This window comes from Sarcophilus harrisii, chromosome 2 (genome assembly GCF_902635505.1).
Source record: "Sarcophilus harrisii chromosome 2, mSarHar1.11, whole genome shotgun sequence".
NCBI classification, from domain to species: domain Eukaryota; kingdom Metazoa; phylum Chordata; class Mammalia; order Dasyuromorphia; family Dasyuridae; genus Sarcophilus; species Sarcophilus harrisii.
This window is the reverse complement of record NC_045427.1, coordinates 529,324,859-529,347,218: the sequence shown is the minus strand read 5'-3', so window position 1 is coordinate 529,347,218 and position 22,360 is coordinate 529,324,859. Positions and strand designations below refer to the sequence as shown.

Sequence of the window (22,360 nt, the reverse complement as noted above, 5' to 3'; positions counted from 1 at the left end):
TACTAGCACCTAGGGAGAAGGAAGGGCCTTCTGCTGTAGATAAGATTTGAGTATATTGAGCATAGAAGACACTCAATAAATGTTCAATGAATCTATTTTCCAATATAGATAAGTGAAAGTTTCAATTGTCAAGTTCTTCTACTCTTCACAAAGGAATAACTCCTCTAACATAGAATCATCTGAACCTTTTTCTTATGAAGCTAAAGCCTCCTGTTTCATTGATTCTCAAATACTCACTGCAAAGGCTGCCTGAGTAATAGAAATGCCTGTGGGTGGCAATAATAACATGAAGTTCTCTTTCCCTCCTTCCCTCTGAGAAGGATAGATACTGTGTTTATAAACGACTCATAAAGTTATTTCCTGAACTGATTGAAAGCCAGAAAAAAAAAGTGACACTAAATGAAGTAATTTCCATGAAAAAGAGATTGATGACTTCCAAGACATAGAGCATTCTAAGAATAGGATGAGGTTCAAGACAGTGTTCCTTTGCTTGCTTGCCAGAAATGATCAGTGAGGTTTTAAATTTATTTAAAATGTAACTAACAAGAATACACTTATATGGTATTTTAAGGTTTTCAGAGCATTTCGACTTACAACATCTCCATGTGCTGGTGCAAGTATTAGACCCATTTTACAGATCAAGAATTCAAGGCTCTGAAAAACTCTCATGTATCTGAAGAGGAAGCGAGGCTACAAATTCAAAAAAAGGTTCAGATTTGGAGATTTCTGAAGAAGAATCCACAATCTTTTTTGGAATTCCATCACAATAATTTATCAACTTTATTTGGAGATTCTTTCTTATACTTACATCTGGAAGTTCAAGCTAATTTCCTGTTATTTTGATCTTAAGGAAGATAAGCCAGTAGATAATGATACCTTACATTTAGAAAGTGCTTTGTAGTTTACAAAGTGAATTTGGATAGTTTCTTCTTTTTTACTTGTGCCCAGAGCTCCTCAAATTCTATTTTGGCTGTCCTTTACACTTACACTTAAAAGTGGTCCTTAATAAAGACTATGGAACATTGATTTCTAGAGGGAACTATCCTTAGTTTCTATTTACTTCCACTATCCAATGGTGACCTTTTTATTTTACAGGTAGGGTCTAATCAGTAATATAATCTTGCAAATACAATAATTCATTTATATGACACTGTACAAAATAACTTCCTGGCAAACCTGTAAATATGCAAATAATTATATTCTCTTCTTACATATGAGGAAAATGAATTTTGGAAAGTGTCTTACCCAAAGTAACATAGCTTACTAGTAGTTTTTGAAGCAAACATTTAAATATAATTTTTAAAAGTCATCTTAAAATGATTTTTTATATTTAGAGGAAAGATTCTAAAAATATATATGCTTTATTCTAAGGTAACTATAATCTCTCTTTTTAAAAAATGCGGACAGAAGGTAGAGTAGGAGACTTGATATTCTTTTTATCAGAATATCAGAGTTTTAAGATTGTATTCATTTAAATAATCTTGACACTTAGATGACAAACTTTTTATTTCAAGTAAAATCCCTCCTTGTAAAAGTCACACAAGCAGACATCTCGTCCCTCAAATGGGCAAACAGAAAGAAAAAATACACATACTTTCACAGAAGAGCTCTAGGGAGAATTCTGAGCCAGCCGAATAAATATCTTGCATTTTATAAGATTACTTTATTAGAAATGAATACTTTTTGGGGGGGAGGAAGGAAGTACTTGCTTGTGTAGATTGCTAATTAGAATGACCATCTATTAGAGTTTTCCTCAGATTTCCTGGATGGCATTAAACAGCCTACCCTAATATTTGACATTTAACACTGGTCTAAAGACATAAGAAATATTTTATCTCTTCTTAACTTAATTCTCTTTATTTATAAACCAATCTTCTCTCCTGGATCGTTTGCTCTTTCTTTTCTTATTCCTATCCTGAGGGATCTCCCCTCCTCCATTTTTTGGGTCTATTTTTGCTGACCTCAGTCAAAGCAACTCCTCCCTTTCTACAGCTTCAAATCAGGGTTAATTAATGTCTTTTTCGGGAGGAGACTCCAGCCAAACCCATCTTGGAAGTCACCTCGTCCACCTTTCAGAAGAGGATCCATTGTGAGCTCAGGAGCCAAAGCGCGGGGGCGCACCGCCTAGTCGGGCCTCGGGGCCAGCTCCTAGAGCAGACTTAATCTCTCCCGCTGGCCATCCCTTTAAAGAGCTCAGGACAGCCGAGAAAGCTCAGCTGCAGCTTTAGACTCCAGTCTCCAAAGCGAACCTCACCCCGGGATAGGGAATTTCTGGGCCCCGTTGGGTCGCTCTACTTTTTCTTGCCTTTAGGAGACGGATTCCTGGCCCAGGGTCAGTCTGAACCCAGCTCAGAAAGGACCCAGGGAACTGCCGAGACCCAGACGTCTTTCGCGTCCCCAGAGCTCCCCTCAAGCCCCAGTCTCTCAGCAGGAGCCGCTGCCCTTGATTTTTCTTGCTCGTGGAAGCTGCTCGTTCTCCCCCTGGAGGCGGCGACGGCTCTTTCTGCAGCCTCCCGCCCCTTCTCCTGTAAACACCCTCGTCCACCCCCTATACCCCAAACCAGACTCTCGCTCCCGAGGGCCCGGCGCCTCAGCTGCTTCATCGCAGCGCGAGCCAGCGTGTCTGTGTGTGTGTCTGTGGGCTTCGGCTTGGTTCTCCACTCTCCTTCCCCGCAGATCACAGCTCATCCCGCGGAGCTAGCAACCGGACTGGCCCGGCCGCAGCACCTGTGCCACCACCAGCGCTTGCTGCCTTTCTCCTTTCCTCCTCCGCCCCCAGCCCCTCCTTGAGTCCGGGGCCGCTGAGTGCACATCCGGGCGGCGGCTCGCGCACGCGAGCCTCTGGCTTGCTGGCTGACTGGCCCGGGTGCGGGGGGTGCGGGGGACGCGGGGCTGCTCGCGCCCGTGCCCGAGTGTGCGGAGCCGGCTCTGGAGGCGCCGCGCGCTGGCGTGGGGCGGGGGAGCGGAGGAGCCGAGTGTATGCGTGTGTGCGAGTGTGTGTGTGCGCTTGTGAGGGAAAGGGAGAGGAGAGAAAGAGAGAGAGGAAGAGGGAGATGTAGAGCGCATCCGTGATGCACGAGGCTCCGTAACCCGCCCTCCACTGGAGCAGCGGCAGCGGCCGCGGAGGCTCCCGCCTGCCTGCGGGATGGGGTTGCCCACGCTCGCTTCTCCTCTTCACCTTCTTGCCCGTGGGCGGCGTGCAGCGCCAGGGGACCCACCTGCCCTATCATCTCCCACCAGAGGACGTCCCCGACTGAAGCTCAACTTGCGGCGGACTCTCTTGGAGGAGCGGGGGAGCGAAGCGCCCTGAGCTGCGTGCCGAGGGGTCTGAATCCCCTCTTCGGCCGCAAAAGCACCTGGGCAAACGTCGTTCCCGCCTGGGCTTTAGCCTCTGCGGTCGCGGAGACTGAGGGACCTAGGAACGGAGGGACTGCTTGCGCCCAGGCAGACTCGGCTTGGAGCTCCTGGGCTGAAGGTCCCAGCTGCGCATCAGCAGAGGACGAAGACGAAGCGGTGTCAGAGCCTGAGGAGCTGCGGCCCCGCCCGGAGCCCGCAGAGCGCCCGGGATGCCGCCAGCCGTGGCCGGGGGTGGCTCGGGCTTGGCGGTGGCGGGCCCCCGCTCGTTGAGCCCCGCCGCCCTGTCCCGCAGCCTATCCCGCCTGCGCGAGTACCGGACCCGCTCCCGGATCATGCTGGCTCTCGGGGTCACGCAGATGGTGCTCGGATGCCTCATCGTGGCAGTCAGCTTCGCGGCGCTGGCCCTGACCACCTCAGCTAGGGTCCGGCACTCCTGCCCCTTCTGGGCTGGTTTCTCGGTAAGTGCTAGCAACCTCCTTCTTTCCCTTCTCTGCCCTTTCATCTCTGGTTCTCGCTTCTCCCCCGATGGCACCTCGGACACTCAGCACCCAGAAAGTTGGCAGCTGAGAGAAACTTGCGACGTGCACCAAGTGCGGATGGGGGTTCAAAGTATGGGAGGAGATGGACTTGCGAATAGTGCCTGGCCCGGGTGCTGATCTAATGGTGTCGGGCATGCCCCACAGGGCACACATTTGGGAAAGATGCGCCCGCTCTTGGTTATTCCTCGTAAGGGGCAATTACTAGAGAACCCCAGGAAAACCATAGCCCCTAAGTTCAGTGAATAGGATACCGATTTCTGCTTTTTTTCGGGGGAATGGGGGGTGGGACGGGCAGGCAGTGTATTAGAAAGACCTAGGGCAAATTGTTACTAAAGTGTAAAATTGGGAATTTTAAAAAAAGGATTGCCCTTTTCATATTCCAACACAGCTATAATTACACTCTTTTAAAACAAACACCTAATCTGTATTGATTAGGCAAGCTATTGAACAATATAACCTTGTTACTTATCTTAGAGATGCCAGTCAGCCAAACATTCGGGCTTTTTGCCAGTTACCTGTAGAAATCACAATGTGATGGAGATTGTAATGGCATGATAGTTATTTGTAGGAAACTGGTCCTGCAAAATTAAGGTGTAGTTATGCCATAGGTGTTTTATCTGTGCTCTTCTCCCTGAAGAATTTTTAGAAGTTGGGTTCCAAAATCCACAGATGGGTATTTAATTATATCTACAAATTTGTGTTGAATTTTCAGCTGAAAGCTTTCTTTGGTCAACTGACTAATTCTTCCAGATAAGGGTATTTTAAGGGTATTTATTGTTAAGTTTAATATGACTTTTTCGAAATGATTTGCTTTCACGTGCAGAACTTTGTTTTACAAAATCGAATAGATCACAGACTTCATAGATCCTGGAGAAAAGATTAGGATATTGGTACAAATTTAATTACCAGACAGGTTGTGTTGGAAGTAATAAAATGAGATGAGAACAGTGGGCACAGATTGTAATGCACACATGCAATACAAAAATCCTCACAATCATAGAGAGCAACAAATGGACTGCTCCATTGGGAGATCTATGCTTCTTTGCTCTTAGCTTGCCACCACATTTGCTGAGTGAGGAGATTTGTGACAGTTAACTGCCATGGTTTTCAATGTGAAAATTGAAAAGCCTGTGAGTAGGTAGCATGTTCTTTACACAGGATAATGTGAAATTAGCCTTCATTTGGCTCACTTTTATCTATTGTGTACACACATATTTTCATTTTCACACCTGGTGGTACTATGCCATATTTATTTTGGGAAAATATTATGTGGATATGTAACATATATTTGTAGCATGTTCTTTCTGAATTCTTAAATTGGGATGACGGGTTTTTAAAGTTTGTATGTGTGTGTGAGTGTGTGTGTGTGTGTGTGTGTGTGTGTGTGTGTATTTTCCCATGGAGTAAAACAGGAGATGTTTCCAGGGTAACATATCACAGAAGGTTCTATAAGGAGTTCTTGCTTCCTTTAATAGATTGTTGCCGAGTTAATTTTTGGAATTTTTTTACAATGCTTTTTTAAAAATGAAAATATGTATCTGTAGCTTTGCAAAATTGGAGAGAATGAAAAATCTATTTAGAATTAATAAATGTGTAGAAAACACAGAGGACTTAGTTGAACTGATTTGTGAACTTCATTTTACTGCACCAGAAGTAAAAATGGCATAATAATTCTACATGCAAAAACTTGTTTGAGGTTTCATTGGCTATTTACCCTTGAATTTATAGACAACTTCTCTTCCTATCTCTCCCCCTTAACCCCCAAAAATACCAAAGCAAAGCATATCAATCCAAAACAAACTATGGTTTTCTTTTTCTGGTAATGGCCTTTGTTCTCTAAATCCAGTGTATTTTTTTTTTATTAACTTTTTAACTATCTAAAAATTCTTTATCTTTTAATGTAAGTTCTTTTAATGAGATCAAAGCAAAATTGACTCTTGAAACTCCATAATCGATTCAGGTATGGCCATTATTCTTAATTGGGATATTAATTTCAAAGCTTATTACAGACTAAATCTGAGTCTGATAGAGGTAGTCTGTAACAACTATTGTAGGAGGCTCAACTCAATGTGCTTGTGAAAAAAAGAATGAGGTTGTGAGACTATAACTTTGGAGCTGTGAACCAAAGCCTTTACTATATATAGTCACACATCTGTTGCTCAGTTTTACCTCTACTTAATATATGTTATGTTGAGTTTGAAGTTTTAGTCAATCTATTAGATATTTTTTGGGGATGGTAGGCTTGTACATTAACTGATTTTCTTCCTTTTTTCTTCCTTTTTACTCCCCTCCCCCCCAAGTAAATCAAAGAAATATAGTTTCCAATTGTGGATTGTGATGATTTTGCAGGGCATTATGAGAAAAATTTAAATTTTAGCATCAAATTACCTAAAATTGAAAAAAAAAACCCTTTTTATTGTACAAAACAAAGAAACGTATTTAGATAAAGTATGTTAAACAAGTAACTGGTACAGTGGAAAGAACCCTGGATTTGGAGTAAAAGGACCTCAGTTCAAATCCCAGTCTTCTTTTTACGAATTGTGATGCCAAGAATGGGGTTGAACTGTAATAATAAAAAAAATTTTACATTTCCAGGCATATTATTTTTTTTAAGTAATTTCCTATAGTGTTGGATGTAGTGTTTCTCCCCATATATGTGTGCCTTTTGTATTTTATTTTTCTCTTTAAATGTATCCTTTCATAGACACATACTCCTTCCCCTCCATAAAAGTCTTTGTCACACACTCTGATAAACAGTTTAGATGAAGGGCAAATTTACATGTTAATAAGTACTTTGATATCTTTCTGTAAATTGTCTTTGGGCCATTTCATGAGACCACCTTTTAATGAAATTCTTTGTTTAAGTAGAATATTTCCACAGGAGCCAAGATGAATCTATCTTATATTGAAGCTCATCCTCTGAAGAATATTGAGTATTGTTTTTGTAGTGAAATGCTAGTGTAGTTTATGAAGTAAAAATGTGATATTATTTAAGTAATCTACCTTTCTCTTAGAGATTTTACATATTATAGATTTTTACATATTGAAAAGCTATTGTGTCATAACATATTTCTACCTTCTTTATACAATGTGACTTGAATACAATTAACAATCTAAAACATTTTAAAGTAATTTCTTAGAACTTTATTAAATCTTTTGTAATAGAGATTAAAACACTTTATTTAGTTGTGAGATTTCTGTGATTTTTTTTTCTTATTTTCTAAAAACAGATTTAGAAGCATATCCTGGATGTTTGGCGCTTAGTGTATCTCTTGTGGCTACTAGCCTGATAGAGAGTCATGAGTTCTGAGATGGGAATCGGAAGATTTAGAATCCAAACCTTAGTTTTCCATCCTGCTTTGTGATATTGGCAAATTGCTTGACTTTTCTAGATCCAACTTTCTTCATCTGTGGAACAAGTGATTTGAACTAGATGTTTCTAAAGATCCTTCAGGGACAACTGTTCTAAGAATCCATCAATTTGTGACCAATATATTCATGTCTTGCTACTAATTATAGTAGAGATTAGCTTGTAGAGAATGTGGACAGGAATCATAAAGAATGGGAATATATGGATCCATTGTGAACTATAAGTATGGAGGAAAAACTTGTGTCAATGAGATCACATATCTATTGAAGTAGATTAGTTTCTGATAAGATTGGTTCCTTGATAGTTGCAATGTCCTGACTTTCTACTGGCAAGATAGAATTAAGTTGTGAGATTATTAGAAAGAAAAGTTTCTCTTACATATGCAGGCAGTCTCCTCTCATATTACCAGAAAGCAGAGACTTTGGGAATATGTGGAGAATGTGGCTTTGCCAAGAAAGTAATGCTAGGTCTCTAAATTTGTAATTTGGCAATATCCAAAACAGAATTCAGGATATTCTTCAAATCTCCCTTCTAAACTTCTCTTTCACTGTCAATTTTCTCAGTTACCCAAATTTGAAATCTTGGTGTCATCTTTGATCTTTGTTAATTGCATTAATTCCCTATCCAATCTGTTAATAAGTCCTGTCATTTTTATCTTTTCCAACGCTTTTGTATATGACCCCATTTTCTCCACTCACAACCACTATGTTAGCATAAGTATTGATTATCTCATGCCTGATATAGCTGAAGTCTGTAGCCTTCTCCCTGTCTCAAGTCTTTGTCTACTCCAGTCCATTATCCATTCATTTTTCAAAGTGATCTTCCTATCAAATGGGGAAGATGAGTACCTACTACATAAGTCATAAAAGGTATTGTTGAGTTTAGTTACTCTGTCTTTTTATATGAAGCAGCTTAGTGTAGAAAGTTTCAGAAAATATACTTTTGCATAAATAAGAAATTTATTGATAAATTGTGTAAAATATTGCCTCTTTCATAGGTGAACCATTTATGCCTGAAATTATTAAAGAAAAATTAGGTTTAATAAAAAAGCTAAAATTCATACATAAATAAATAGTTTCATATTGGATACAAGTAGTTTAATATAGAAAATGGACTGTGGAATAAAGCTAAAGTTACCTCCTTAGAAAATTTATTATTTATTTATTTTTAAATATTCTTTTCTTTTTAAATTTTCAGTTCCAAAAGAAAATGATATAAATTATCATGAAATCATGAAAATTTACACATTTATTTACACATTAGCCATATTGCAAACAAAAAAAATGAAGAAAATTATTCTTTAATTTACACTCAGATTTTATCAGTTATTTCTCTGGAGATTGATTTAATTTTTTTTTTCATCATGAATCACTTGGAATTATCTTGCATGATTTCATTGATCAAGTAGTTATATCTTTCACAGTTGGTCATCATTAGAACATTGCTATTTACTATGTATGATTATTCTCCAGTTCTCACTTTATTTTGCATCAGTTCATATAGCTCATGCTATATTTTTTTTTTCTGAAACCAGTCCTCTCGTAATTTCTTATAGCACAGTAGTATTCCATCAAATTATATGCCACCACTTGTTTAGCCATTCTTCAATTGATGAATATACCTTCAATTTTCAATTCTTTGAGGTACAGACCTAATAGTGTTATTACTGGATCAAAGGGCATACACAATTTTATAGCCATTTGGGCATAATTCCAAATTTTTCTTTAGAATTCTTAGATTGTAGATGCTCTTCAGTGGGGAATGGCTGAACAAGTTGTGGTATATAAAGATAATAGAATGTTATTATTCTATAAAAAACGACGAACAAGCTGATTTTAGAAAGACCTGGGAAGATTTACACAAACTGATGCTGAATGAAACAAGCATAAGCAGGAATACATTGTGCACAATAACAGAAAGAATGTGTGATGATCAGCTATGAAAGACTTGGTTCTTCTCAGTAATTCAGTGATCCAAAGCAATCCCAATAGACTTTGGATAGAAAATGCCATCTGTACCAGAAAAAGATTGAATGTAAATCAACACATGCTATGTTCACTTCTTTTTTCTCTGTTTGTTTCCTCTTCCATGGTTTTCCCATTTTGTCCTGATTTTTCTCTCCCAACATGATTCATAAAGCAATGTATATTAAAAATAAAAAAGAACCAATAAAACAAAATCAAAACAATAGAGTACTCAAACTAGTTTATAATTTCACCAACAGTTTTTAGTATACCTTTTTTCCTTCATATGTTAAACTCATATAAAAATGACAGTATTTGTCATTTTTGATAGATGGGAGGTGGTACCTCAGAATTGTTTTAATTTGCATTTCTGTAATCAGTAGTGATTTAGAGCACTTTTTAAATTAGATTTTTATTTGATAACTTTGATTTCTTCTTCTGAAAACTATCTTTTCATATCCTTTGATTATCAATTGGGAAAGGCTTGTATTTTTATAAATTTGACTCAGCTCTCTGTCTACTTGAGAAATGAGATCTTTATCAGAGAAATTTGCTATGAATTTCATTGCCTTCCATATACTTTTTTTTTGTAAATATACTTTACCTAATTATCTTTTAAAATTAGGCCTATTTTTTGTTTTTGTTTTGTTTGAGATCATGATTGCCACCTCTGTCTTTTTTTTGTTTCAGCTGAAGCAAAGTAGTTTATGCTCTAGACCTTTAATAATGTGTGTCTTTCCCTTTCAAGTGTGCCTCTTATAAATGACATGTTCTAATTTTTAATCCATTCTTTTGTCTCTTCCATTTTATGGGTGAGGCTATGCTGTTCACATTCAGTTATGTGTATTTCCTTCCATCCTGTTTTCTTCTGTTTATCCTTTTCTCTCTGTTTTTATCCTGTCCTTCCTCAAAGTCTTTGCTTCTGATTACTGCCTCCCTTAATCTGTCTTCCTTTTTATTACCTCTTCCCCAAATATTTCTCCCCTTTTCTCTCTCTTATTTCCATATTGGTTTATTTCAATTTCTCTCCAATTGAGTGTGTGTATATACTTTTCCCCCTTTGAAATGTTTTTGATGAAAGTGAGATTGAAGTATTGCCTATCCCGAAATCCCCATTTTCCTCTCCAGTTAGATCTTCCTTATAAGTTTCTTTTATGTTGGAAAAACTTTCCCCCATTTTACTTCTTCTCTCTCCCTTTATCCATCTTTTATCCAGGATGAGATCATTCAATTTTTTTTTGAGATAATCCTAATATAATCTACTCCCATTCCTGCCCTCTGTCTATGTATACTTCCCCCGCTGCTATAATGATGCTAAAATTCTTAGGAGTTACATGTGTCATATTTCCATAGAGAAAAGTAAACCATTAACTTTATTGAGTCACTTATGATTACTCTTTCATGTTTGTCTTTTTATAGTTCTCTTGGGGTTTGTATTTAAATATTTAATTTTCTATTCATTTCTGGTCAGGAATGCTTGAGAAGCTTGTATTTTATTTGCTAAAATATTTTGGAGATAAACCTTGTTTCCCAGAGTTAAGGCCCAGCAAGCAGGCTGTACCCTGAGGTTGGCATAACAACAATCCTTAGCACTCTAGATGATCTCTCTCTCTGGCAAAGTGTATTGCTTTGACCAGAATAAGATGTTTATTGCCCCCTGTTTTCCAGGGACTTGAAAGCCATTCATCACCCTCCTTGTGCTTATAATTCCATTCCTTGAAAATGCCAAATAAACTGAATCAGGTACTTCATTCTAGTTCCCACTGGTTTTATACTTTGTTGTGAGATAAACAACTTGCAGGCTGTCCTACAGGACCATGAATGCCTACATTATCTTTGCATGAGCCTGCCATGGGGAATGCTATGCAAGACCTGAAAATGATTATGATAGTCCAGCTTGTGTGTGTGTGTGTGTGTGTGTGTGTGTGTGTGTGTGTGTTGTAATGTGTATAAAACAGTGCTTCATCCAAGCTTGTTAAATACTACCTTTTAGAAAGGTAGGCTTCCACTTTCAAGTGCTTTCCTTACTTCCTGACTTTCTTGTCTCTGGCTCTGGTCATTCCCAAGTTAGAAGCCAGTTTTAGTTCAATTGACATATTAAATATTTATTTTTCTCCTTGAAGGATTATATTTAATTTTCCTACATAGGTGATTAGGTGATTCTTGATTTTAACACCAGTTCCTTTGTCTTCTGGAATAAATATAATTTAAGATGTTCACTCGTTTAACGTGGAAGCTGCTAAATCTTGTGTGATCCTGACTATATATTTGAATTGTTTCTTTCTGAATATTTGTAATATTTTTTCCTTGATTTGGGAGTTCTAGAATTTGTCTATACTATTCCAGGAAGTTTTCATTTTGGAATCTCTTTTAGGAGGTGATTGGTGGATTATTTCCATTTCTATTCTGTCCTCTGGATCTAAGACATTGGGGCAGTTTTCCTTCCTAATTTCTTGATGTATGATGTCTAACAAAATTTTTTTAAATAATGGCTTCTAGGTAGGCTATTAATTCTTAAATTATCTTTCCTCAGTCAATTTTCAGTTCAGTAGTTTTTCCAATGATATATTTTACATTTTTTCCACTTTTTTTATTCTTTTGTTTTATTGTTTCTTGATGTCTCTTACTCATCATCTTCCATTTATCCAGTTCTAGTTTTTAAGGAATTATTTTCTTCAGTGAACTTTTTCAATCAATCTTCCTTTTCCATTCAATCTATTTTATTTTTTAAGGAGTTCTTTTCTTTAGTGAACTTTTGTGCCTCTTTTGCCATTAGGCCAATTTTGTTTTTTAAGGAGTTCTTTTCTTCAGTATTCTCTAAAAAATTAAGCTATTAATTCCTTTTTTGTAATTGTCTTTCATTGCACTCATTTCTTCCCCCCCCCCTTTTTTTGTTTTCCCCTCTTATCTTTCTTTAATTGTTCTGGGAACTCTTATTGGGCTTCAGTTCAATTTGCATTTTTCTTTGAGGTTTGATTGTAGCTGTTTTTACATTGTTATATTTTCTGGCCTTCCTTTTGATGTAGTAATTTTTTAGTGGTCATGTTCACATGCACGCACATGTATGTATGTGTTTGTGATTTTCCCAGCCTATTTCTTGATTTTGAACTCTATGTTAAAGTTGGGTTTTGCTCACCTGAAACGGGAAGGCACCATCCCAAGGTATTTTTAGAGCTAGTTCTTGATGCTTCCAAGGTGATGTGATCTGGGGAGAGTTGTCATCACTGCTGTCTTAGATTGTATTTTGATTACTACTCAGGAAAGGTTTCTGGTCCTTTGCAGTCATAAACACTAGTGTTCTTTTGGCTCTGGAAATGTGATCAGTATCCTTGTTCCTCTATGACCAACCCTAATAACTCCTTTTCACCCTGGAACTATGACCAAGAACTATATATGGATAACAGCATTGCTAATCAGCACCAATTGCACTCAGTGACAGTATAGAGTGCCTTCTAATATTTTCCTGACTCATTGTTCAACGCTCTTCCTCTTTCTGGGTTGAGAGCTTCTGAAGCTACTGTTGCTCCTGTTGTGGCCACTGCTAGTGCTCTTGTCAAGCTCTGAACTGGTTCTCATTACAGTGTCAAAGACTTTTCATGCCAATTGCCTAAATTGTATTAGGTTAGGAAAATGTTTCACCCTAAACTTTTTTTTAGTTTTGTTACTACAAAATTTTTATTTGGGGAGTTATTTAAAGTTGTTTGGAGAATAATGGGAAAATTCAGCTAGGTTACTTCCTGTATTATATACCATCTCGGCTGTGCATCCTCAGATCATCTTCTTAAGGATGTGGCGTGATACCCTTTAATGGTTTAAATGAGGCAGGGAGAGAACTTTTATTTATTAAGCACTGATAAAATAAGAATATGAAGAAACAGTTTTAAAAGAGTTTGTGGAAGAGGTTCCTCTGAAACATGATAAATGACAGTGGCTATAGTAGTCTTCATTTGCATACAGCTGTTTTAAATCTAAGAGTATGAAAAGTCATCAAAATGAAGAAGTATAGCTACTTATAGATTGTGAGATGATTAAATAAGAATTATGGAAATCATAGGATAGGTTTGGTGGATTTTTACCTCATAAGTAAAAGGTCGGGCACTGATGAAATTGATTACTTTTGGAGTGTCTCCTAGAGTTTGAGCCAAATGAAAACTCACTTGTGAGAGCTAAAGTGGCCAGTAGGGGGAGCGTGTTCCATTCATAATAGAATGGGGGAATGAGTGCAAAGGAGAGAGCAAATAGTATGTAGTATGTGAGAGTAGAGGGAGAATAGAGTCTCAATTTTGACTAGATGTAGAGTGAGGGGAGTGAAGTAACATCCATTGAGGCTGGAAAGATTGGTTAGAACCAAGGTAGACTTAAAACATTAAACAGAAAAAGTTTTTTTTTATTCTAAAAGCAATAGAAAATCATTGGAGTTAATTGAGTAATGGAATAACATACTTTACTAAAAATCACTGGCAGCAATGTGTAGGGGAGAGTAGAGTAGTGAGAACCTTTGGGTAGAGAAACAAATTAGAAGGTTCTTGTAGTAATCTAGGAGAGGGAATTGGAATTAAGGAGGTTGCTCAGTGATTTGAGAGGAGTAGAATGAAAAGGATATTGTAGAAGTAGAGATGGCAAGGTTTGCAGTTGACTTAGATATGTAAGTTGAGGCAGAATGAAGCAGTCCAGGATAATGCCATAGTTGTGAATTTGGAAGATTAAAAGGATAGTATTGCCTTTAGCAGAAATTGGGAAGTTTGAAAGAGAGAAGGGTTTTTTTGGGGGGGGAGGGGAAATAAAATAATTCCAGTTTTAGAAATGTTGAATTTGAGTTGAGCTATCCAGTTTGAAATGCTCATTAGGAAATTAGTGATTTAGGCTTGTCAGGAAAAAATTGGAGTGCTCTCTCCCTCTTTCCTTCCCTTCCTTCCTCTCTGTCTGTCTGTCTGTCTTTCTCTCCCTCTCTTGAGTGTTAAGATGATAGTTAAGCCCATGAGAGTGGATGGAATTCCTAAGAGAGACAGACTGTAGAAGGAAAAGAAGGGCTAGAGTAAGAACTTTGAGAAGCACCCACATTTAGGGGATATCATGTGGATGTTAAGGTTATAAAGCTTGGAGAAGGACCAGGAAGGAATGGTATCATGAAAATCCAGACAAGGGAGAATATCCAAGAAGAAAGAGTGGTTAACTGTGACTTCATTTCTATACCAAATAAACTCTTGGAAATAAAAGCTTTGTACCAGGGTGACTAATAGAAAGGCCCTCTGTTAAAACTTTTTGAGGAAAAGAAGTCTCATAATTATACCAAATTTCTACTTCCAAATACACATTTCTTGATATTGCAGAAGGTTTCATTGAAAACAGAAAAATAGAAAATCATATGTATGCATATGTGTGTATGTATCTATCTATATATGTATGTATATGTCATTATAGGAACTGGGGATCCTTATCACAATCTTCATGATGTAAGTCAATATGTAATTATTCTTAGCTCCCCAAACCCACAATGAAATCTCCTAATACTTATTATAAGCAAGATGAGGATTCTTTGGTTGAGACCCTTCATGGTGTGGTTTTTTTCTTTTTGGGTCTTTTCCTTTTCTGCTCTTTGTTGGCATCTCTGCAGGATTGATTTCTCTGTGATTGTAGATAATTTTTGGGAGCACAGATTGTCTTTTGTCTCCTTTTGTATCTCTAGAGCATTATGCTTGGCACATAGAAAATGATTAATAAATGTCTGTTGATTTGATTGATACAAAGTAACGGAAAACTTCCTTATATAATTCTATACTTTCATACTTTTTCTTGTCCCATTGCCAAAGGGTAGGCCAGGAGATTGAAGTTGGAGTGTCTTTCAAACATAGCAGTGGTTAAAGACTATAATTCCAAGAATATTGTGGGCTGAAGCAACATGACAGATAGACATTCAACATATAGGAACTACTGTCAGGAAAGATAAGGAAGGCAAAATTGATGATGGTAGTTTTTTGCCAAATCAGGAGATGTTTCAGTCAGTTTATATGACCAAATGATGAGGAAACTTCTGCATTTGTAAGAGATTGAGAATGGCTGTTAAATGTGAATGGCTGAAAAGCTGAGTATAAATACCAGTTCTGACTTTGAAGATGTTTTCCAATCTCACTGTCTCTTAGCCAGGCAAGGATTTTGCTAAGACTTTTCCTTTTTGGAGTTGAGAAGAAATCAAGACCAAAACTACATTGTGAAGTGGAATGAAATTGTTGTCATTGGGGATGTGATAACATAGGCTGCTTTATTATTATTATGAAAAAATATTTTTATTTGTAGATTTGATTTGCTAGCAGCAAGTCAGTTGACTCATTTATAGAAGTTTGGAAACTAGATAAGTTTCCTAAAGTGTTTTAATCAGGGTGGGGACAAAATGAATAAGAGAGAATATTAGTAGAGAATTTTCATTCTTTGAATACTTTTTAACTATCAGATCCTAGAGCTCTCTACCTAGGTGATAAATGTCTTTGTGAAAACATCTTTTGTCACAATAGTTTTTGCATGTATATTGACTTAATAGCAGAGGAAGAATTTGTTGTCAGTGTCCATCTTTTGTGAGAATCTTTTTACAAGTTTAGATTCAGAGAGAAATTCTTCATTCTTACGGTGGAGCTATCTTTTAACAAAAGAACCATTTTCATTTGGTTACCAATATATATCAGTTGCTTTCCAATTTATGCTTTCCAGGTAATTTGGATACTTATTCAGATTACCCAAAGTAATCAGCTATTACTCCAGGTGGAGCCATGTCATTTGTGGCTCTTAAGACATAATTGCCATCAAGCTATTCAGTAAGTTAGGGAAGAAAGTAAGAAAGACCTAATACCTGCTACATGAATTTAGATAGTCAAGTTTGTTAAGTAAACACAACAAAAGTATAGTTTTGAAGTAGAAATATACACTAGTAGATCTTGTTTTTATAAGTTCTTAGAGAGATTGGTGTGTTTCTTAATCTTTTGTTAACATTAGCAATTTTTGTTTACTTAATAAGGAAGTTTTATAGTCACAACACAGCTGTTTCTTTGCCCCAGAGAATGTGTGAAGTTATAAATTTAGAGTGAGAAAAGTGTTCTCAGAGAATTTTGCTTTACAATGACACCATTTTGCTCAAATACTTTTTCCCCCATTGCCTGTAGGTTATAGTGTAAACTTTTTATTGGTCTACCACTTATGATCCTTTAGAATATCTTTTCTTTTCTTTGTTATTAATAGTGAGTATCTCTTCCTAAAGAAACTACTTCCCATCTGTACTATGGCTTACAATATGCTCTACTCCTTTTCTAATTTACTATTATTGTTAGGATAGAACTGAAAGGTAACTAATACAACTCCACAATTCTTTCATCTGAAACAATTTTAACAACAAATATTGTATTATAAACATACTAGTTCTCAATTAGTTATTGAGAGTGTTCATATAGCCCATCTTTCCCCTTTCTTTTTTGATAATTTTTAGAACAGAGTACTAGTCATCTACTCTTGCAGTCTTATTTTACACTATTTCTTTTCATCAATTTTTTTTTGTCAAAGAGTACATTCCCTAATTTCATCTTGCCTTTTCTTTCCTTCTTACATATGTGGAGACCTACCACTGTGCCTAGGTTGTGCTTCTTCCAAATCTCCAGTGTGTGAAATGAGGGGTATCTTGCAACAAGTTGGAGCCAGAAACAGATTTGAAATCTGCCTCTGACATTAGCTATGACATCATAGGCAAGTTGCAAAAATTTTCTAAATGGTAGTTTTTCTATTTGTAAAGTAAGGATAAAATAACTGTGATACTTACCTTATAAGGTTGTTATGAGAAGCAAAGGAGATAGTGTGTGTGTGTGTGTGTGAGAGAGAGAGAGAGAGAGAGAGAGAGAAATAAAGAGAGAGAGAAACAGAGAGAGAGAGAGGGAGACAGACAGACAGACAGAGACAGAGAGAGGCAGTCAGAGAAAGGGGGGAAAGAGAGAAATAGAGACAAAGACAGACAGATATATACATAAAGAGAATGATAGATTTGGGGATCTTTATCCCTGTTCCTATGGCATTGACAGATCAGGTCATGTACAGAGCATGTATTCTCAGAATTCTCTGGCTAATCCTGAAAGGTTGGAATTTCCATTTTTCATGCTATATAGTTCATGAATCCCGACCAATGTATTTCATGCTATGATTATGAGTTGGCATTAATTAATCAGCTACATTTAGCTTTTAGAAAGGAGGGCATTTACTAGCAGTGTGTAGTTTGTACATTCTCTCAAAAAGTCTATAACACTCTCACACTAATATATATCTTGTTCAGGGGAAAGAATGTTCAAGCTAAAGAAAGTGAGTAGCAAAGATGTAATTTGCAGTTTATAGGAGGGAGTCCTTTTGTTTTATTCCTGAAGATGTTCCTCTGAGGTATGGGTCTAAATCTCCTTGTAGAATCTTGAATCTGCTTTCCTCATTGAGTCCAGTTTGTCCTTGGTTTATGATATAGATATTATAGACAGTAATTTTTGGAATATTTCTTAGATGTGGAAAAATCTTTTGGACCTTTTAGATTATACAAGTCTCTTCTAGCTAGTTCTAGTTAGTAGAACAATTCTACTAAACTGATTTAGTAATTGACAATATAAACAGCAGCTTATATAATAATATTTTTGTCATTTCAGTGTTATTTATTTAAATTTTAAGGAGGGAATTTTAAAGTCTTACAAGCATATAGATTATTTAAAACCTACATGCACATAAGTTAGCAATAACTTGATAATGTATATCTAACAGGAGTATAATGATAACTTGTTTATCTTTTTTTGGCCCTCTTTTCACCTAGGTTTGAGTACAGACTACTATTTATTAGCAGTGTGACCTCAAGGAAGTTGTTTAACCCCTCTCAAGATTTTTCTTCATACCTAAATGGGGATGATGGTAATTTACTATGGTACTGCTTAAGACTGTTGTAAGAATTTGTAAACTATGAAGGGATGTGTATATATGTCTATATGTATATCTCTTTTTATAGGTATAGTCATGTATATACACTTACCAGCAAATGATAATAATATTATTATTATCATCTTCAGAAAAAGAAAAGACAAGAAGAATAAAAAGAACCAAGATTCAAAGTAGTTTAATTATTCATCTGTGTTAAAAGAGGATTTTTGCCATGAGGTTCAAGCTCTTGGCTATAATTAAATTTTTGTTTTAATTGTAGATTTAAGTTTCCTATGCTATTCTATAGTGCAGAACATTTTAAGTTACGTCAGTACATTACTTGATAGGGTCACACATACCAACTGTGTTTCTCTTGATATAAACCAACCCCCCGTGGCTTTTTATATTACCTCCTTTTCCATTAACATTCATGGTAGTTAAGACTTAATGCAGATTCTTTCCTTCTGGCTCTAGTTCTGTATTTTTTATGTTGTAATCATAAAGTTGGTATAAAATTAGATTCTTCTAAATTATAACTTTATTGGGGTTCTGAAAATCTGGAATGCTGCACTTCTACAAACTGCAAACCATTTTTCATGATCTTTAGAAAAGATTTTTTAAAAAGTAAAAAATTTACAAGGGATAAAGATTTGTTGAATAAATTGCAGTAAGAAAATAAATATAGCTAAAAGACATTTCTTAGAAGAGGATATAGTGTGCTTATCAGCCACACAAAATAGTGTATACTTACATTCAAAATGTCTAAAAAAACCAGGTTACTCATCCATCCCAAAGAATTTTCATATGTCAGGCAGAAGATGTTGCCATTATAAAGGTATGAGCCTGGGGCAGTGAGGTGGCACAGTGGATAGAGCACCAGCTCTGAAGTAAGGAGGACCTGAGTTCAAATCTGGACTCAGACACCTAAATGCTTCCTAGCTGTGTGATCCTGGGCAAGCCACTTAACCCCAATTGCCTCAGCAATATATATATATATATATATATATATATATATATATAAAGTGATTATTTAAATGTATGTGTATGTATATATATATATATATATATATATATATATACATACACATACATTTAAATAATCACTTTTTTATTATCAAAATAATTGCAAAGGTAGTTTTCAGCATTCACCATTGCAAAACCTTGTGTTCCAAATTTTTCTCCTTCCCTTCTCCCACCCCTTCTTCCAGACACAAATAATCCAATACATGTTAAACATTTACAATTCTTCTATACATATTTCTCTATTTATCTTGCTGTATAAGAAAAATCGGATCAAAAAGGGAAAAATGAGAAAGAAAACATAAAAACAAGCAAATAACAACAAAAAGTTGAAAATACTAAAGGCTTTTGTTTGCACAAAAACTTTTTTAATTTAACATAAACAAAATTACCCATTTTGCATTTCATACTGTACTTTAGTTCTTCTTTGGTTATAAATTCCTTCTTTCTCCACAGATCTGAGAGGTAAACTATCCTTTGTTCTTCTAATTTGCTTATAGGATCATTTTTATGTGTAAATCATGAACCTATTTTAACCTTATGTTGGTATAAGGTGTTAGGTGTTGGTCAATGCCTAGTTTCTGTCATACTATTTTCCAATTTTCTCATCAATTTTTGTCATATAGTGAGTTCTTATACTAGAACCTGGGGCTTTTGGGTTTACCAAATACTAGATTACTATGGTCATTGATGTGTGTCTTGTGAACTTAACCAATTCCACTGATCGATTACTCTATTTCCTAGCCAGTGCCAAATGGTTTTGGTGACTGCTGCTTTATAAAATAGTTTTAGGTCTGGTATTGCTAGGCCACCCTTATTTGCATTTTAAAAATTATTTCCATTAAAATTCTTGACCTTTTCTTCTTCCAGATGAACTTTGTTATTTTTTTTTCTAGCTCTGTAGAGTAGTTTCTTGGCAGTTTGATTGGTATGGCACTGAATAAATATATTAATTTGGGTAGAATTGTCATTTTTATGGTATTAACTCACCCTACCTATGAGCACTTAGTATCTTTCAGTTGTTTAGATCTGATATTATTTGTGTAGAAAGTGTTTTATAATTGTGTTCATATAGTTCTTGACTTTGTCTCACAGACTAAATGTTATATTATCTATAGTTATTTTAAATGGAATTTTTTTTGTATCTCTTGCTGCTGGACTTTGTTGATAACATATAGAAATGCTGATGATTTGTATCCTGCAACTTTGCTAAAATTGTTAATTGTTTCTAGTAATTTTAAGTTGATTCTTTAGGATTCTCTAAATATACTATCATATCATCTACAAAGAGTGATAGTTTGGTTTCCTCATGACCTACTTTCATTTCTTTAATTTCTTTTTCTTCTCTTATTGCCAAAGCTAACATTTCTAATACAATATTGAATAGTAATGGTGGTAGAGGACAACCTTGTTTCACCCCTGATCTTGTTGGGAATGGTTGTAGTTTGTCTTGATTACATATGATGTTTGCTGATGGTTTTAGATGCTACTGCTCATTTTAAGGAAGATTCCATTCATTCCATGCTCTCTAGTGTGTTTTTTTTTTTTTTTAATAGGGATGGGTGTTGGATTTTGTCAAATGCTTTTCTGCATCTATTGAAATAACTATATGATTACCATTAGTTTGGTTATTGATATTGTCAATTATGTTAACAGTTTTCCTAAAATCGAATCAGCCCTGCATTCCTGGAATAAATCCTACATGGCCATGGTGTATAATGCTGGTGATAATTTGCTTTAATCTCTTTGCTAATATTTTATTTAAAATTTTTGCATTAATATTCATTAGGTTAAATTGATTTGTAATTTTCTCTCTCTGTTTTGACCCTACCTGGTTTGGGTATCAGGTCATTTGTGTCATAAAATTTGGTTGCTCTCCTTCTTTCCCTATTTTCCCCAAAAGCTTGTATAGTATTGGAATTAATTGTTCTTTAAATGTTTGGTTGAATTCATTTGTAAATTCTTCTGGAGGTTTTTTCCTAGGGAGTTGATTAATAGTTTGTTCAATTTCTTTTTCTAAAAATAGGACTAATGAAGTAATTGATTTCCTCTTCTGTTAATCTGGGAAATCTGTATTTTTTGTAAGTAGTCATCCATTTCACTTACATTATCAGATTTTCACTTACATTATCAGATTTATTGGCATACAGTTGGGCAAAATAATTCCTAATTATTCCTTTAATTTCTTCTTCATTGGTGGGAAGTTCACCCTTTTCATTTTTGATACTAGCAGTTTGATTTTGTTCTTTCCTTTTTCTAATTATATTAATTAAAAGTTAATCCTCCAGGACAGCAAGGAGTTGGGATATAAGTCTGGGAAGATTGAGTGAACCTTGGTTTATTAGGAATACCAGACTCATCTGTGCTGCTGAGACATGGTTCTGAGATAGAAAGAGCCAGCAGTGGGGCAGGAATACTACTGGCTTCAAATACTTGGCATAGGGTGGAGCTCTTGGTTTGGGTTCTAGGTCAGAGATCACTGCCTCTCTCTTTTCCCCTACAATTAGAGATACTTATATTTCTCATTTTAAAAAAATGAACCAGCAAAGAAAAAAAGACTCTCTAGATATTTACTTTGGGAACAGGGAAGACTGGGGTTCATCTTTGGAGGAAGACAGTGAAGTACAAAAAGCTTCTACCCCAAAGAGTAACTTTAAATGTTAATTTATTTATAGAGGAATTAAAAAAAGAATTTAAAAATCAAATCAGAGACAATGAGGAGAAAACTTTTTGTTCTTGGATGGTTTTTATTTTTTAATTTTAGTTTTTAGTTTTTTCCTCAATGTCTCTCATTTGCTTTTTGAATTCTTTTGTGAGTTCTATAAATTCTCTCTGGACAGGAAGTCATTTCACAATACTCTTAGGGTTGAAGGTTTTTTTTTTTTTTTACTAAGTTTTCCACTTCTGAAGATGAACCTTTTTTGATCTCATTTCTCTTGTGCAGCAAGAAAGTTGTATAAATATTTTATACATATTGGATTTAACACATATTTTAACATGTTTTACATGTATTGAATTGCTTGCCCTCTGGAGGGTTGGGGGGGGGGGAAGGAAGAGAAAATCTGAGACAAGGCTATGCAAGGGTCAATGTTGTCATATTATCTGTGCATATGTTTTGAAAATAAAAAGCTTTATTAAAAAATAAATAAAATAAAATTTTTGCATCAATACTCATTAGGGAAATTGGTCTG

At 36.0% G+C, this 22,360-nt stretch overlaps 1 protein-coding gene across 2 annotated transcripts in view; it reads left to right on the top strand.

Moving 5' to 3' along the window:
* Positions 1–3,496: 3,496 nt before the first annotated feature.
* Positions 3,497–22,360, top strand: part of FAM189A1 (family with sequence similarity 189 member A1) — a 551,389-nt gene continuing 532,525 nt past the window's right edge. For both annotated transcript variants that reach the window (XM_031955472.1, XM_031955471.1), the window contains exon 1: positions 3,497–3,815. In XM_031955472.1, coding sequence (XP_031811332.1) covers positions 3,567–3,815 — 249 coding nt within the window. In that variant the 5' untranslated portion in view covers positions 3,497–3,566. The remainder of the gene's footprint in view (positions 3,816–22,360) is intronic.